The 17,490-nt window shown below is 40.1% G+C and overlaps 2 protein-coding genes across 2 annotated transcripts; one reads left to right on the forward strand and one right to left on the reverse strand.

Moving 5' to 3' along the window:
* Positions 1–229: 229 nt before the first annotated feature.
* LOC115160071 (elongation of very long chain fatty acids protein 7) lies at positions 230–7,605 on the reverse strand. Its single transcript, XM_029710329.1, has 8 exons — positions 7,491–7,605; positions 5,039–5,122; positions 4,510–4,700; positions 2,761–2,841; positions 2,417–2,473; positions 2,192–2,297; positions 1,940–2,076; positions 230–1,559 (listed from the first exon to the last, which is right to left on the reverse strand). The coding sequence occupies exons 2-8, from the start codon at positions 5,100–5,102 to the stop codon at positions 1,215–1,217; spliced, it is 981 nt and encodes a 326-aa protein (XP_029566189.1). The 5' UTR covers positions 5,103–5,122; positions 7,491–7,605; the 3' UTR covers positions 230–1,214.
* A 5,843-nt stretch (positions 7,606–13,448) lies between these two features.
* Positions 13,449–17,402, forward strand: ubxn8 (UBX domain protein 8). Its single transcript, XM_029710351.1, has 8 exons — positions 13,449–13,669; positions 13,978–14,106; positions 14,931–15,004; positions 15,093–15,215; positions 15,727–15,861; positions 16,529–16,570; positions 16,729–16,803; positions 16,963–17,402. The coding sequence occupies exons 1-8, from the start codon at positions 13,585–13,587 to the stop codon at positions 17,131–17,133; spliced, it is 834 nt and encodes a 277-aa protein (XP_029566211.1). The 5' UTR covers positions 13,449–13,584; the 3' UTR covers positions 17,134–17,402.
* The last annotated feature ends 88 nt before the right edge of the window (positions 17,403–17,490 follow it).

Genomic DNA, 17,490 nt, shown 5'->3' on the forward strand with positions numbered 1-17,490 from the left:
GAACCCGGTCACGTGATACGATGTCCAAATATGGAGAGAACCCGGTCACATGATACGATGTCCAAATATGGACATTCTGTAGCTAAGCAACGCATTTGTAAAAAGGTAACAATTTAGGGAAACAGAAGAGTCAATTTTCCCGAGATAAGAGAACATTGTGTAGTCTAGTATAGTTCCCTATAAAAACGTAAAGATTAAATGAACATTAATAAATGACTTGGCCTATATATGTAGGTGAAAATAATTTATTTCAACATAAAAGCAGATTGTTCTTTTGAACAATATTGTAGCGACCTCGTCAAGAGGTTTGGACCTCCTGGCGTGATGGTGTTGGCTTGTCAGTCGGGGCCACCCACCCGAATTCGCAACAATATTGAGCAAGTAGCTTAAAAATACACAGTATTTGTTATTAACTGCAGTAGTAAAATAATCGCTTTCATTCAGACAATATTGTTCTGTTCTCATTCACCATGGGCACAAAGGAAATGCCCATTTCTGGTCAGCTCCTTCAATAACACTAAAAGCCCAGACAGCCTTCACAAAGCCTGCTGTACATTTTACCTTGAAACGGCAACATAAAAAAGACAAATGTATATATATATATACACACACACACAGTGAACATTAAATTAACACAAAAGACATCAAGTACGATCCCTTAGCATACTATAAGCAATAAAGCATTTCAGGAAGTGCATTTCGCCTACTACAAACTGACTGTCATCTGACTAGACTAAAGCTCAAATCAGTGAAATGTATGCCACTGATTCCAGGGCTTCAGGTTCTACCAGAGCAGCTTTAAGACAATTCATATGCTCTGTTTGCGCCAGACATTTCAAGCATCATCACCTTGTTTAAAACAATACTCAAAAACCTGTTGCCAGGCACATTATATTACAGCACAGAACCATTTACATTTGTAACTGGGAAAAAATGGTATGTGCAGTGGTCCCTATAACTACATTTCTGAACAAAAGTCATGGTCACATTGCAGCACTAACTCAACCACCTATAGCCAAACAGAACATATGATTCTATTCAATAACAGTGATAAGACAAAGGTGTAAGCACACACAAAAAATAAGTTGGAACCAATTAAAACAGGGAATACGCTCTGAAATGGTGGAAGTGTAACAAAAAGGAGATTTGGATGTAAAATACAGCCCTGGAAGTTGGTAATTGAGCTCGTCAACTAAAACCTGAGGCTGCATCGTTTACTTTTCCTTCTTGTGAAGGCCATTGCCATGGTGAAAGCCGTTTGCGACCCTGTTGGTTGTGCCATAAAAGATGCCGTTGGTTGCCTCCTTGGCGACCCCGTTGGAATGGTGAACCCCATTGGCATGGTGAGCACCGTTGCCATTCTGAAGAGCCTTGCTGTTCTGCGCAACCTTGGGCAGCCTCTTTCCCTTTGTGTATGCGTGGTACCAGAAGTTGAGGAAGAGAACCAGGAAGATCAGTCCGTAGAGACCAACAATGTAGAGAAGAACCGGGAACTTGTAGGGGCAGTCCTTCATGAAGACGAACTGGCCAATGTGGACAGTCACCATCACAAACTGAACCTAGAGAAATAGGAAACATGATTAAGATATTATATGGTGACTAAACCAAAACAATGCAGATGTACAGGTCTTAAAATGGGCAGCATTGAGGAAACCATTTTACTTAAAGTAAAAATGTGGATGCTTCATCCAGCTTTGTTTCTTAAATTGTTTATCCTCAGAGCTTGAGCTCACCACAGCAGAGTACCAGCACCTCAAATGTTCTACTACTTGAGCTCCTGTTCCTCTTCTAGAATATTAGCCCAAACAAACGGTACTACTGTGGAGCTCCTGCATTTGACTATAAAACAGTACCGGCACTCATTCTATTTCAGTCTAAGTCATGCACTTGTCCTCAATAATGAATGAACACGGGGCACACTATACAAGTATTAGCATACCAACTGGATGGTGGTCATGTATTTCTTCCACCACAGGTACTTCTGATAGGCAGGCCCCATAGCACACACAGCATAGTAGGAGTACATGAGGACGTGGACACAGCAGTTCAACATGGCATGGAAGGTTCCCATACCACCTGGTTTAAAAAAAATACATTGTATGATTTCAAAAATGGCAACAGATGACATTGCATAATGTTAGGTCATTACCAACTCAGATTCACAAGTTCCATTTCAAGTCTCTTACTCTACCTGCTGAAAACTTGACTCCAAACCACCAAGTGAAAGGCATGATGGAGTGATGAAAGACATGAAGGAATGTCACCTGGCTGGTCTTTTTGCGGAGGACAAAGAAGATCTGAGAAGAAAATAATAACAATGTCTTTCATATAGTTGTGTAGTAATAGCAGGTTTAATTGATAAAAATGTTCTACTTGACTACAGTTGTACAACTAAACAGGATAGAATAGTACTTACTGTGTCCAACATTTCAATAAACTTTGAGAAGTAGTAGAGCCAGCAGGTCCATGCCATCTGAGGGGGCAACAGTCAAACATTAGCATTCAGAGGGTAACAGTCAAACATTAGCATTCAGAGGGCAACAGTCAAACATTAGCCTCCAGGGGGTAACAGTCAAACATTAGCCTCCAGGGGGTAACAGTCAAACATTAGCCTCCAGGGGGTAACAGTCAAACATTAGCCTCCAGGGGGTAACAGTCAAACATTAGCCTCCAGGGGGTAACAGTCAAACATTGCCACCAAATTCAGTGATACAGGAGTATTAATATTCAAAGAGTATTTTGTGTGTGAAAGTAGCTTACCCGGACAGCCAGAGGATTGCTGGAGTAGTCAACAAGGTCACAACGGTAGGAGTAACCATTGGCCCAACCGGACATCAGATACTAACAAACAAGTTAATGTTAGTCAAAATTGAAAAAAATCATGAGGAAAAAACAAAAACAGACATCCCACTTTACAAAGCACCTCATGTAAAAGTCACACCTGTGTTATTGCAAGTAACCACCAGCAGATGGAAGCATAGCAGTAAAAATAAACCCATTACATTCCTCATGAGTGAAACTTAAAGGCCCAGTGCAGTCAAAAATCTGTGTGTATGCATCACGCCACACAGTAGGCAGGTTTCCATTGATCCAGGTTTATTCGCAAACAAATAATTGTAACATGTAACGGAAACGGCAGATATAGGAGCCATTTTCTTAAGGGTGACAACACTTATCCGTTCAACAGGGGTGGATTTTTCTTCTGTCTAACGAGTGCAGCGGAGCTAGATCTGTGACATGAGAATTATTACGAAAAGTCAAATAGTCAATGAATGAATTCTATCCATGCAGACTTTCACAGGTTACCTGAAGAATTAGATAGGTGGGAGGGCATACAAGCTGTCGACAATTTATTAATACAAAATTTGCCTAAATCGTCATGGAAACGCTTCAACCACTACATTTTTTACTCAACACTTTATTTTATGTCCAGCAGTTTTTGAAAGACAAGATGTTTAAAATGGAAATGCACCCTAGCAGGAAATTGTCACCCACCCACTTGGGAGCCAGGCCCAGCCAATAGTCATGGGGTTTTTCCCACAAAAGGGCTTTTTATTACAGACAGAAATATTCCTCAATTTCATGAGCTGTCCAGGTGGCTGTCTCAGATGATTCCACAGGTGAATAAGCCTGATGTGGAGGTCCTGGGCTGGCGTGATTGTAAGGCCGGTTGGAAATACTGACAAATTCTCTAAAACAACTTGAGGCGGCTTATGGTAGAGAAATTAACATTAAATTCTCTGGCAACAGCTCTGGTATTTTTTTTTATTGCACCTTTATTTGGTAGACATTCCTACAGTCAGCAAGCCAATTGCATGCTGTGGCATTGTGTTGTGACATTGTGCATCTTTGGCATTGTGTTGTGCAACAAAACTGCACATTTTAGAGCAGCCTTTTATTGTCTCCAGAACAAAGTGCACCTGTGTATTGACAATGCAATTTAATCAGCTTCTTGATGTGTCACACCTGTCAGGTGGATGGATTATCTTGGCAAAGTAGAAATGTTCACTAACAGGGAAGTAAACAAATTTGTGAATAAAATTTGAGAGAAATATCCGGCTGTATCCAGCTGTGATTGGGAGTCCCATAGGGCGGCGCACAATTGGCCCAGCACCGTCCGGGTTTGGCCATCATTGTAAATAAGAATTTGTTCTTAACTGACTTGCCTAGCTAAATAAAGGTTAAATGAAAATATTTAAAATAAAACTCAGCTCATGGGACCAACATTACCTGTTGCGTTTATATTTTTGTTTTGTTTGTTAATAGACCATTAAGAAAGAGTGCCAAACCGCTCTGCCAATAACAGCTTCAGTTTCAAGCTCTCTACTCAGAATTCTAGAGAAATTGCTCTTTGCTAAGCTGTTTGCTTTAAATAGAAATAAAAAATAAAATCACAGTAAGGTACTTAATTGTTACCCAGAAAATTATTTGATTTTGAAATAAAAACAGCTGCATTGGACTTTTAAGTTTAAAGTTATGGTGGCCAGTGGATTTCTGAAGTGCACCCACCTCATAGATCATGTAGATGGAGAAGCCCACTATACTGAAATTGTAGACGATCATGGCGTTTTTGAGGTCAAAGGGTTTGCGGTTCTCCATCAGCCAAGGGCCCAGCGTCGTGACAAAGTAGATGTAGGCGATTACGATGAGAGTCTGGGGCATCGGCGATGCCATTAGGGGCCAGTCCTCTGTCCTGGGATCTGAGTTGTCAAAATAAAACATTATTCCTGAGTGTAACGTGACAAGCCAGGGATCCTGTTCAAATACTTCAAGTAATCACTAATCTGACATAACAGGACAGGTGTAATGTAACACCCATCCAACTGTGCTAGATCAGTTAATGCCTCAAGGAAGGGCAGGAAAGAGTTAGAATGAATGGAGATTATTTTTTTAAACAACTTAATTTCCTCAGTCTTGGGTATCCCTAATAGACACGATACAGAAATTAAGACCCGAACTGATAATTGAATCAACTTTCTACATCAATAAATATTTGCATAACGCCGTTTCGAAATTACAACAACTTGTGTAGACTTACCAGCCAGTTTAAGCCATTCATCATAGAGCAAGACTACTCTGGAGGGCAGCAAGTCGAAAGCCATTACTGTTCTTGTCGCACCTCCTATAAAAGAAATGGGATACAATTCAGAAGTGCAATCCCAAAATTCAGAGCCCCATATCAGTTCACAGAATAGGTTTTTACAGCAAAGTAACATGCACAATTAAAATACAAAAAACTACACGTTCTAGCTTTTATTTTTCAGTAAAAAGTTAGATTACCCTTAGCAAAAAAAGACTGCAGTAGAAGTGCAGCAACTGACTAGACTGTGGTAATTTGGGTGCATCAATTGCATAATAGCATCAGTTGCAAAATTACTCCAGTCAATTTTTTATTTTGGACACAGTAATTGCAGATTTTTTTTTTTTAACTAGTGAAGTCAGTTTAGAACAAATTATTTTTTACACTGACGGCCAAACCCGGACGACGCTGGGCCAATTGTGCGCCACCCTATGGGACTCTCAATCACAGCCAGATGTGATGAAGTGACGCCTCCTGCACTGAGATGCAGTGTCTTCAACCACTGCGCCACTCGGAAGCCCAAAATACTTCAATTATATCTTTGAAATAAGGTGGATGGGTCAAATTCCAGTCCTTGACATTCTCCTATGGCTCTTGAAATCATCCTCAGCTAGCTAGCTCCACTACGTTTTTTCATTGTTGCCACTCTGATCAGTGACTGATTTAGACCTGGGACACCAGGTGGGTGCAATTAATTATCAGGTAGAACATAAGCTGTCAGGATCCGGACCTTGTAAGGTAAGCATTGAATACACCTGCCCTATGGTTTACCCAGTTAGGCTACAAGTCAAGTCAGTTGTATTGAGCTTTACAAGTGGGATATTACAAGAACGTAATATCAGTTAAGCATATACTGTTAATCAACATTGCCATTACACACTCCAAATAACATTGAAGTTTACCTTTATAATTACTCAACACATCTACCCAGACAACCAAAGAATGCAATCTATGCCTGGGCCCAAACTCAGAATGCCAGTAACGTTTACACAAGGTTTGTCCGTCATCATAACCCAGCCTGGTCTCAGAGCATTTCGTATTATTCTGTATGTAAAGCCGTAACACTCCATTTAGTATGTTATGTTTGGTATGCTTACATAGATGTTACGGGAGGGTGGATGGCTGGGCATCAGTTGAGGCTGCTTAGGGAGGACGGCTCAATGTCTGGAAGGGAGTCAATGGAATGTTATCAAATACATGGTTTCCATGTGGTTGATATCACTCTAGACATTATGAGCCGTCCTCCCCTTAGCAGCCTCCACTGGTGGGCATATACCACAAACGTCTAGCGAAAGATTGCGAGGTCGAATTGCATCATGGACAACTTCAGCATTTTATCAACTTTCTAACTACTTATGTTAACTAGCCCTTCACCTAACCTTAACCCCAAGCTTCGCTCACGCCCGCTGGCCACAGAGCTAGAATTCATAACATAATACGAAGGAAGGCACGGGGGGTGTGGTATATGGGCAATATACCACAGCTAGGGGCTGTTTTTAAGCACAACGCAATGCAGAGTGCCTGGATACAGACATTAGCCATGGTATATTAGCCAAACACCACAAATCCCGAGGTGCCTTATTGCTATTATATATTGGTTAACGTAATTAAAACAAAATAATTTGTCATACACGTGGTTTATGGTGTGATATACCATGGCTTTTAGCCTATCAGCACTCAAACCACCCAGTTTATAATTAGTAACATATCATACAAAATGGATGGACATCCACAAATTATATACCATACAAATCTTAACATATCTTACTAAATGACGTTGCTCAGATTTACGTACATAATAATACAAAATACTCTGAGACCAGGTTGCATAACCACCACAATACAATACTCTAGTCTGGGAATGTGTCTAGTTGTTTAAAGAGGGTTCTCCATTACAAGCAGGTTGTTTACTTTGAACACGAAATACCACGCCGTCGGGGGAAATCTCAGAACCACACCGGCTCTCCATTATTAGGCTAATCAAAATATATACGTTTGGGTTAATTACTTCACATGTCAAAAAGTTAGACTAAACCACAAAACGTTTTCTGGAGAAGTGGAAGAATTACGGTTCAATTAGTCTAATATTTCACTAACCTAAACTTTAACGGGTAAGTAGCCTAGCGGTTACAGTGTTGGGACAGTAATTGAAAGGTTGCTAGATAGAATCCCCGAGTTGACAAGGTCAAAATCTGTCGTTCTGTCCCTGAAGAAGGCAGTTTATCCACTGTTCCTAGGCAGTCATTTTAAATAAGAATTTGTTAACTGACTTGCCTAGTTAAAATAAATATTTAGGCCTACCTCATTGTACTGGAGCTTTAAAAAGTTAAGAACTGAAAAGTGAATCGCCTAAAATGAGGCAAAACCGGTAAAATTCATAGATGAAAAGAAATGAGTGAGACCCAATAACCTGTTTGACGAAGATGGCGTTTTCCTTCCCTCTTCTATCTGGTACACACCTGTCGCTGCCCGGCCTGGCTCGAATGACTCGCCTGTTGGTGATGCACTGTTCTTATCCACCCACTGCAGGTGTCTCCTCCCACATTTTGGCAGAGCGGGGCTCCGGACGAAACTAATCCAACAATGCCCGAAACCATGCCACTTCGCTGATTGGTGCTTTCTGTTTGACGAAGTTCCAAGACAATCCCATAGAGAGCAATGGAGAATTAATGAAACATTATATGCAGTGTGTAAATACATCACATTTTATTTGTCACATGTACAAAATACAAAACAGGAGTAGACTTTACAGTGAAATGCTTACTTACGAGCCATTTCACAACAATCGTACATAGTAACACAAACTAACGATGCTATCTATATACAGGAGTAGCGGTACTACTTCACTGACTTTATTGTCCTAATGGGGAAATGTTGTTGCAGTGTCATGTACACGTTTAAAGTGGCGTTTAAATACAAGACAAATTGTCAATACAACTTTCATAACAGTTACATACCAATAAAACGAGACTAGCCTGCTGGCCTTACTGGGTCGATAGGAACATTAGCCCGAGTTATTTAGGAGGGATATCACACCTGGCACAAATAGTCTAATTCTGTTTTTCCTGACGAGGGGTACCCTATACCTGCGCCCAGAGGGGAGTAGTTCAAAGTCCGGGTACAGGGGGTGACTTGGGTCTAAAATGATTTTGAGAGCCTTGCGGAGGGCCCTGACCTTACAGATCTCATCCAGACCTGTCTGTTTGACTCCTTGCTTGCTGTGGTGATAATCCTTCTCAGCATATTTCTCTGGCTGACAGTGGCATTGCCAAACCAACAAACAATACAAAAAGTTAAAATACTCTCAGTGAAAGATTTGTAAAACAGAGTCAGTATAGTACAATTAATATTAAAAGATCCCAGCTTTTTGAGAAAGTACAGTCTCTGTTGACTCTTTGTGTAGATCAGGTCTGGACATTTACTCCACTGAAGCTTATTGTCCAAGACAGCCAGATAATTGTGTTCCTCTACAATCTATGGAGTCAATGTGCACAGGTACGAGGTAGTTGAGATAATTGAGGTATTATGTAGATCTAGGTATGGGTAAAAGTAACAATCAGAATACAAACACTGTGTGTGGGGGTAGAGTTGTAACAGAATGTCTTTAGGGACAACAAAAATATTAGGAAGATATAAGCATCAACAATATCCATGCATCATCATTAGCCTGTCAATTGACTTAGAAAATGATTTATTTTACCATCATCCTCAATTGATTTAGAAAGTTAGTGTATCAGCATCATTGATATCAATAAAACATAATCGCCAAATAGCAATATAAAAAGTAACTATATTTAACCAGGTAGCCTAGGCAAGTCAGTTAAGAACAAATTCTTATTTACAATGACGGCCTTGTTCAGGGAAAAACGACAGATTTTTACCTTGTCAGCTCAGGGATTCAATCCAGCAAGTTCTCAGTTACTGGCCCAATGCTCTAACCACTAGGCTACCTGGCACCCCAATAAACACAATAGCTCTATGCATAACTACTTCAAAATAAAGTAAATAAAGAAATAAAAATACTATTCTGTGAATCTGTAGTTATCAAGTCATAGTTTTTATTCTCTGTAGTAAGGGAATCCAGTTCCTCACATTAAGTAGGCTAAAGGTTCAGATTCAATACCATGCTTTGCACAAATACTAAAAGAACAAGTACATATTTGGGGGAATGTTGTCAAACTTGAGCTGTAAAGTTGTTGCAGGAATGTCAAACAAAGATCTCATAGTAGCCTAAACGAATACTTGAAAACATACTTAGAGCAAAATTGAGAAGGGATACATGCATATTATGCAGCACAATGCCCTCAATGCTGTAGGACATTTCATTCCAAAACCGAAGTTTGTCAGATGTTTTCAGGGAGTACACATACACAAGCATTCATGGGAGTGCACATACCGTCAAATGTAAAATAACACAGAATATAGAGAGAAGACATTCAATCACGTGTAATTTACTTAAAGTATCAAGTCCTAACACAGACGACTGGGGTAAAGCGTACTGTACAGTCAACCTCATGAGAAATTAAGGGAATGTTTAGAAAATGTAGAGCAAATATACATACACCGAAAGGAATTATTATAATATTTTAACCAAAATTATACTAAAACGAATTTATCATTTAGGCTTCAATATACCTTGAATCCGAAACATTCACAATGGAAATAAACAACAGTATCCTCATGGCAAAGTTATGCATGTTCAGTGTGTCAAGCAGAGGAATAGTAACAATAGTAACCTGACAGGTATCTTACTCATTAACCGTGTACAACTTCCTTCTTCATTCTTTACCTCTGACTTCATCATTCCTCCGTTCACATCTGGGAGTGTCAACATTACAACAAAGACATGCATAAGGAATAAGCCAAGTAACCAGCAACTATCAATCATTGTCAAAATGTTTTCTTACTGTTCGATCTTAATTGCTAGACTTAAAAAGTACCACAATGTGTCCTAAGCTATAATCATATTTTAAAGACACAATGAAACACCCACTCCGGCTATTTTGTTTTACTTTTCCTGTTGGAAAAACAGTATCCCAAGTATAAATGCAGTAATGTTGTCGTAGGCCTCCCCTGTCCCCCTTGCTTGAGGAACAATAGAGGTCAAAAGAGGTAAGGCCCCACCCCCCCTTCTTGTTCCACGTCATACCTGGACCACCTATTGAGATGTGCCTTTTTGTTAAGTAAATCAGGTGTTAAATGAGATGAAAAGGAGACTGGAATGCGTCTTTAAAGGGAATGATGATTAGTCAAAGTATCTGAATAATAATATGGGCATCAAATTGGTCACATACACGTGTTTAGCAGATGTTATTGCAGGTGTAGCGAAATGCATGGAACAGTTTCAATGGCATATTTGGCTCAGTGGCAACTAGGGTAGATGGCAGTGCCACACCCTATAACTCAACTCTCACCTAACAAGCTCTTCTGGGTCACACTGACAACCAGGCAGTGTGATGAGGAGCTACTAGTCTACCGACTAACTGTATGTAAATTCATAACATACCTATGACATCTATCGTGTCCTAAACACCATTCCCACTTCCTGGACAGTCAGCAGTAATCTCATTTGTAGGAAGTCATCTCTGCTTGCGTTGAATGATGTTTATTATTGGTAACAAATAAAAAAAAAACGGACAATGTGAAAAGGAATGTTCTCACTAAAGCCGCTAGATCAAAATATAAAACGCAAAACTTATCTAAAGCACAATATGCTGAACAATTCTCAATAGACACCACAATATTGTAGTTTGACATGAATACTTAGTATCTCAATCAATTTACTGTATCTATATGTTACACAAGGTTTACACAAAAATGTGTTTAACTTTCATACTTACACCCCCCTTTCTTTGACTTAGATAGACATGTCCTGCCAGTGGGAGTCCAAGATAGAGGCACTTGGAGATATTCTCACACACACACAGACACACTCTCCCTGGTCACATTTTGTTATATTGTTCTTGTTCACATTACACTTTCAGTGATTCATTCACAGATTAGACGAAGTACGATGACTAACGACTCCAGTTCTGCTGTGTTAGCTTGCTCGGGAAGTTGTAGCAAGGCTGTTACTCCAGGTTTCTTTCAAAACACAGGGACAAACATAACATGTCACTGAAGATCCTGCACCATTCCTATCATCTCTTTTCTAAAACAAACATTGACTGTTCTTTTTTTACAGATATAAATTGTGTCAAACAAACTGTTCTTGCTCATATCAGTTATTTCATTAAAGCTTGCGTTGGCCTCTTTGCCTTCGTCAGAGGAAAGAATCTCTGACGAAGGCCAAGAGGCTGACACATGAGTTTTAAGAAAATAATCGTTACGAGCAAGAGCAGTGTGCGGGTTTCTCTTCTTTGAAGTTATCACATTATTCCTACTCACCTGCAATGAAAACTCAGATAAAGGGGTACCCCAGGGTTTGATTCTGGAGCCACTATTGTTTACACTGTATACACACACACAATTTGAAATACTGTGAAAAAAAATTTATGAATGTCTATGCTGATGATACAGTATTGTACTCTGTAAATCAAGCCTTTTCACATTTGACGTCAGATTTCCAAGCGCTACAGAAGTCACTCTTGGACCTTAAGTCTGTACTTAATGCAACAACAAAAAAATCCATGCTATTATCTAGGTCCCATAAATGACTTACTGTTTTGGGTTTAGGCTGGGTTTCTGTATAGCACATTGACATCTACTGGTGTAAAAAGGGCTCCATAAATACATTTCATTGACATTACTCGCCTGAACAGAACACACATTGAACGAGTTCCCTCTAATGAATATCTTGGTATCTGGCTAGATAATAAGTTGGCATTTTAAAAACGCATGTTACTGAGCTGGTAAAGAAGTTGAAGATGAACATTTTATTATTTTACAGAAATAGAGCAAGGTGTCCAGGCCACTTTTATGTCTGTTTTAGATTAGAGGGATATAATCTCCATGGACGCAGCAGCTTCCACACTTTGACCACTAGATGCCGTTTTACATTGTGCCCTTAAATTCATTACTGGTGATTATTTTAGAACCCACCCTGGTCTATTATAGCAAAATGTGGGTTGGTCCTCTGTCTGTAGAGCAGCATTCCCTTCTGTTTATTTACAAAGCGCTCCTGTAGAACCTTCCGATGTATCTGACAACATTGGTCAAGGTCACAACGATAGAACACAGTACAAGAGCACAAGATTTGATGTTGCTAGAGGTTCCAAGGATGGCATCTAATTTAGGGAGAGACTCCTTTTCGTTTTTATGCTCCACAGATGTGGAATATGTTGTAAAGGAGGCTCAGGCTTGAATGCCTGGTTCCCTTTAGGGAATTTACAGCATTAGTAGGGGATGCTCCATGTAAAGATCGGGTTGATTGTTTAGGATCATGTTTTGTAATTTGGTATTATATTGATATTTTTATTGTGCTGGGCTCATTTGAAAAAGAGAATTGGTCTCAATATGAACACTAATAAACCTAAATAATTCCCCCCTCTGCTGTTAAAAGCATATGATAACTAGAACTTTACATTTTAGCTGAGCTTTGATGCATGTAATGGGATTGACAGTTTCCCTTCACTTCCTCTGTCTTATTTCCTTTGTCCTGTTGTCTGTATGTGGTGTCTTGAATGACACAGGTGGCACATCACATTTGTCATTTTCTGAGAAAGAAAATGTGCGATAGGTGGCATGAAATATATAGGGGTAATAATCAGATGACAAAAGAGACCACTGCATAACATTCAGGAAAGTGGACTGTTCCTTATATGCTTCCATCAATAAACTAAATATGGCTTAAAAATACAGTTAAGACCATATCTTTATGATCGGTTTAAGACGTTTTATCCTGACCCTATCTATATAACCTGTACTTATATTATGTACTTCTATTGACCAGCAGGGGTCCTCAATCACACGTTTGCGAAATTGACAAAGATTCTTTATAACTAACCCAAGACAGACCAGAGCCTGTCGTTTCCAATGGGAACAGAATGGGCAGAGCCAAGCACGAGCTAGTGAAATCCTATTGGCGCGATCTAGTATTTATTTGCATATTTCCGTTAGGCAACGCCTACTCTGTAGTGCGCGTGTGCAATAACTGAATAAGCCCATGCACTCATAAACAAAGCCATAACAAAACAAAAGAAATTGTGCAAAGGCTAAAGGCTACAAAACGCAGTCCACTCTGTTAGATACTAGTTTTGGAAACAGAAAACTGTAATGGAGATCAAATGTTTCAGCGACGTGAAAATTAGCAGAACGTCGGACAAAATCCATCTCGCTCCATCTTCTCCCACTGCCGGCTAATGGGCTTCCTCTCATCACCATATTTGGCAGTGAGTGGAAACGCCAACCGGATGCTTCACATTTATACATCCAGTGAAATATCTGGCTCATGGTTCTAGCTATGGTTGAGATATTTACCGCGGAAGTATATTTTAAGAAAAAAATATATACAAATAAAAAGACACGCAGTAGAAACGGGATAGCTTGGAGAACGATATTATAAAATGTCTTCGTCAAAGACATCTTGGCTTTTGGGGACCTTGTTAATATCAATACTTTGTTTTGTTTCTTGGAAACATTCAATAATCGGTAAGTTTATTTATTTTTTACTCTTGCAAGTGTTGGTTAAGCTATGTGCAAGGAGCCCATTGGCTAGTTTTGCAACAAGGGGGAGAGGGATTCTGATTTTTGTTTGGGGATAAGTAGCTAGCTGAATTGTCATGGTGTTGTCCTTTTATTGTGACATTACTGTCCTAACGTTTGTTTGTACACACAAAATACTTAACTGTCATAAGTTGATTACAAATATCCACTATCCATTTGAGAAGGTGACGTGTGAGTGTACATTATCTATGCAAGTTATTAATTGCTTATATGTCTATGAATCTCCGTTTTAGATGTGAGAGGTGCCTTTCTATTGGCGGGGCGAGGTCTGTTGCTGTTGGGCCTGTCTACCTTGATTGTGTCATATTTTTTTCCACGCCTGAGGTCTTTGTTCTCGTCCAACACCCCATCAACATCTGAATGTAGGTGACTGTCTATCAAAACAGGCAATCCCAATATTACTCATTCAAATCATGCATTCCATTTTGTATAACAGTAGTCGCCAACCCTGGGCCTTTGTTACAGCAGAGCTAGCCTTCCGAAACCATTTATTATCCATACAGAGGTTTTTGTTTTGTTTTGCCTGCATGTGAACTACAATTCCGACGCTGTGTTGACGTTTAGAAACGTCAAACCAGTTTTTCGAAACATGCCCCTTTCATTTCAGCAATAAATCATTTTTCAAAAAATAGATTTACTGTAGGAGTTTTAGACAGAGCCACAGGCTGCTCCAGTTGACGAACTACACTTCCTCCCAAGTTACATGCAGGTGTTTGGAGCCCGCTTAGATAGCCAATTAGCTCAGGTGGCTTCCAATTAGCTCAGGTGGCTTTCTGTCTGTCTTCCACAAACAAGCGGTGAGACATGGTCGTATGGGAGCCCTATAAAAGGTGTGTAGTAATATTTTATTTTAACCTTTATACGTTACGTATGTTTCCAAAACAGTACCGCAAGCGATTACTTTTAATGTTCAGAACGAGCGTTGGAGAAGTTAATGAACAAAACTCCCCCCCACCCAAAAGATACTACTGTCAATATGCGCTAAAGCAGTTAGTCTGAATGGGTTACAGGAGCGCCACAAGGTCACCAACACACCTGGTTTAACTCATCTGGGACATCAGTTTATTAGACTAATCAGGTGTTTCACTACTGGCCACTGTTTTTCAACTTCTGATACCAGGCCAACGATTTCTTCTGAAAATTGTGAACCAGTTGATGGTTGAATGAAACTATGCACTTCTTCCAGATTCTGAGGATGAGGAGGCAAAACAAAGACAAAAACAGGCAAGGGAGGAGCTGCAGGAGAAACACAGTAAGAAGGTAATATGGCCTTTCAGCAAAAAACTAAACAGCACCGCTCTTTTTACAACAGAGTAGGCTAATATTTTCCTGGTTGTTTCCCTTTCAGGTCTTCTCTTATCAGGAGTCAGTGCTGAGGCCTCGTCAGGAGTCTTCTATGAGGAAGAAAGAAGAGCGATTCTACCGCATGACGGGAGAGGCCTGGAAGCTGACTGACGGAGAACGGCTTGGGGTGAGAATAACGTCAACTACCAGATACCTCCAATGGAATTGGATAAAACAAACCACATAATAGTTGCTGGGTGACTGGATTCTCTGAACACTTCGTCCCGACCGTACATTTTGCGCATGTGTTACTTTGAGTTACGAAAAAAGTTGTAGGTTGTTATTCATGGTTAATACGTGATTGTTTTGCCCCAGTGCAATATGTAGACTAGGCTACATGTTACATGTCATGTAGGCTAAATGCGTTTGGTTTCACACCACAATTAGAATTTAAAAAACGGATCTATTTCAATGGGCCAGGTAAATCTACAAATTAATGAATAAAACATAATTAAATATTGTACACTGTTTCAAATTTGCTTGGACCAAATGAACAGTGTGTTTAGCCCATGGAATGCAGTACTTTCTTCCACTGGGGAGAACAATTGTACACATTTCTAGGCCTTTTGATAGACTTCTATGGACAAGATCCTCAGTGAGGTGTGCCAACTGTAAATGTGTTATTTATGTGGCTACAGGAAGGAGAATCGTTCGGGCAGAGCGCCCAGGAGGATGTTGATGGGACACCCAATCAGGAGGCAGTAAGAAGGAGGAAACTGCCAGAGAGTGCCACCAGACTCCACCCCAAACCTGAGGTCCCTCTCCAAAAAAGGGTGCGTATACTAAGTGCCTCTATTCAGGAAAGGATATCATTAACAATTTAAATCCAAGGACCTGAAAATGGTTTTATTCCATCCATGGTTAGTGCTATTCAGAATTGGGGCGTCCCTACCCTAAACCATAACCATTTTAAATGTCAACTTCAATGAGGTAAAATCAGTTGACGTCCCAAGGATTCCAGATAGCACCAACCTTTATTCCATGTCAATTTTCCCTCTATAGTTTATTTCACTAAAGCAGAGGGAGTTATTGTTTTGTGTTTAGGCTGGGATTCAATCCAATCACGCTTTGTCAGCTATGCACCTTTTTTTAAAGACATTCAGAGACCGCACAGTAGGGAAGGGGGATACCTAGTCAGTTGTACAACTGAATGCCTTCAACTGAGAGGTGCGGGGGGCTACCTTAATCGACATCCACGTCTTTGGCGCCTGGGGAACAGTGTGTTAACTGCCTTGCTCAGGGGCAGAATGACAGATTTTTACACTGTCAGCTTGGTGATTCGATCCAGCCACCTTTCGGTAACGCTGCATATGTCGGCTCAATCAGAAAATACCTTTGAAATGGCGCATAGAGTCGACAAGGCACAATGGGATTGAATCCAGGCCTAAAACCTCAATGGTTTATGTGCTCTTCTGGATTTTTGCTCTCTGGATTGAAAAGGTGGTCGTTTTACCAGAGGAGCCAGCAGAGGATGCTGAAGGGGTATGTATTATAATATTGACACTTTTGTCCCATGGAGTGTTTTGCTCTTACATCTGTTACACTATGAAATTTGAAGACACGTTTACACTCTAATCACTGATTGGCAGAAGGTGGTCAGTGTGAGTACGGCAAGGTTTCTCTTGACCTTCCTTTGATAGGTTGTACGGGTGGCTTTGAGATGCCCAAGTGGAAGAACAATTCACAGAAGATTCCTGAAATCCGACAGCTCCTCGGTGAGAATAAATGAGCTTCCCCCTTATATATATATTCATCTCTTACTCAAACTTTTATAACATGGCCACAATCCTATTCAATAAGATATTTAAAATGTTTTATAAAAGTCACGCTTACGAAGATTGTACTGTCTTGATTTAAAAACCCTTGTTCTGTAGGTTCTTTTGGACTGGTTGCTGAAAACAGGATATCACCCTGCAGTCTACACATTATGCACCGCCTACCGCAGACAACCCTTGGTCATTGGGAAAGACATAAGCATGGGGGATGCAGGCATTTTAACACACACAGTATTACATGTGGAAGAGAAAGATTCCTCCACGACCTGAGGAAAAAGCATCAGTTCCATGCCATTTGAAAATAAAAATATGGGCAACTGGTTGCGGGATCACGGAAGGCGTCAGAACAGCAAATCCTTGACAACCCTTTCAGACAAGGAAACTAAGTCCATATTGCATGAATTTTCTCAATGTCAGAACCAAGTATACAACCATAGTGTACTCCTTTCATGCTCAGTTGTATGAAGTACTGTTTCCCAAGTTTTATTAAAACATATTGCTACACGTATGAGTGGACAATGTCGAGTAAGGTGACGTTATAAATTGTTGGGTTGTAATTTGAAATACTTGCTACACCAGAAGTTAATGGTTATGTAGGAGGAATGTATATGGTGGGGTCAAGGGAGG

This window comes from Salmo trutta, chromosome 23 (genome assembly GCF_901001165.1).
Source record: "Salmo trutta chromosome 23, fSalTru1.1, whole genome shotgun sequence".
Taxonomy (NCBI): Eukaryota; Metazoa; Chordata; class Actinopteri; order Salmoniformes; family Salmonidae; genus Salmo; species Salmo trutta.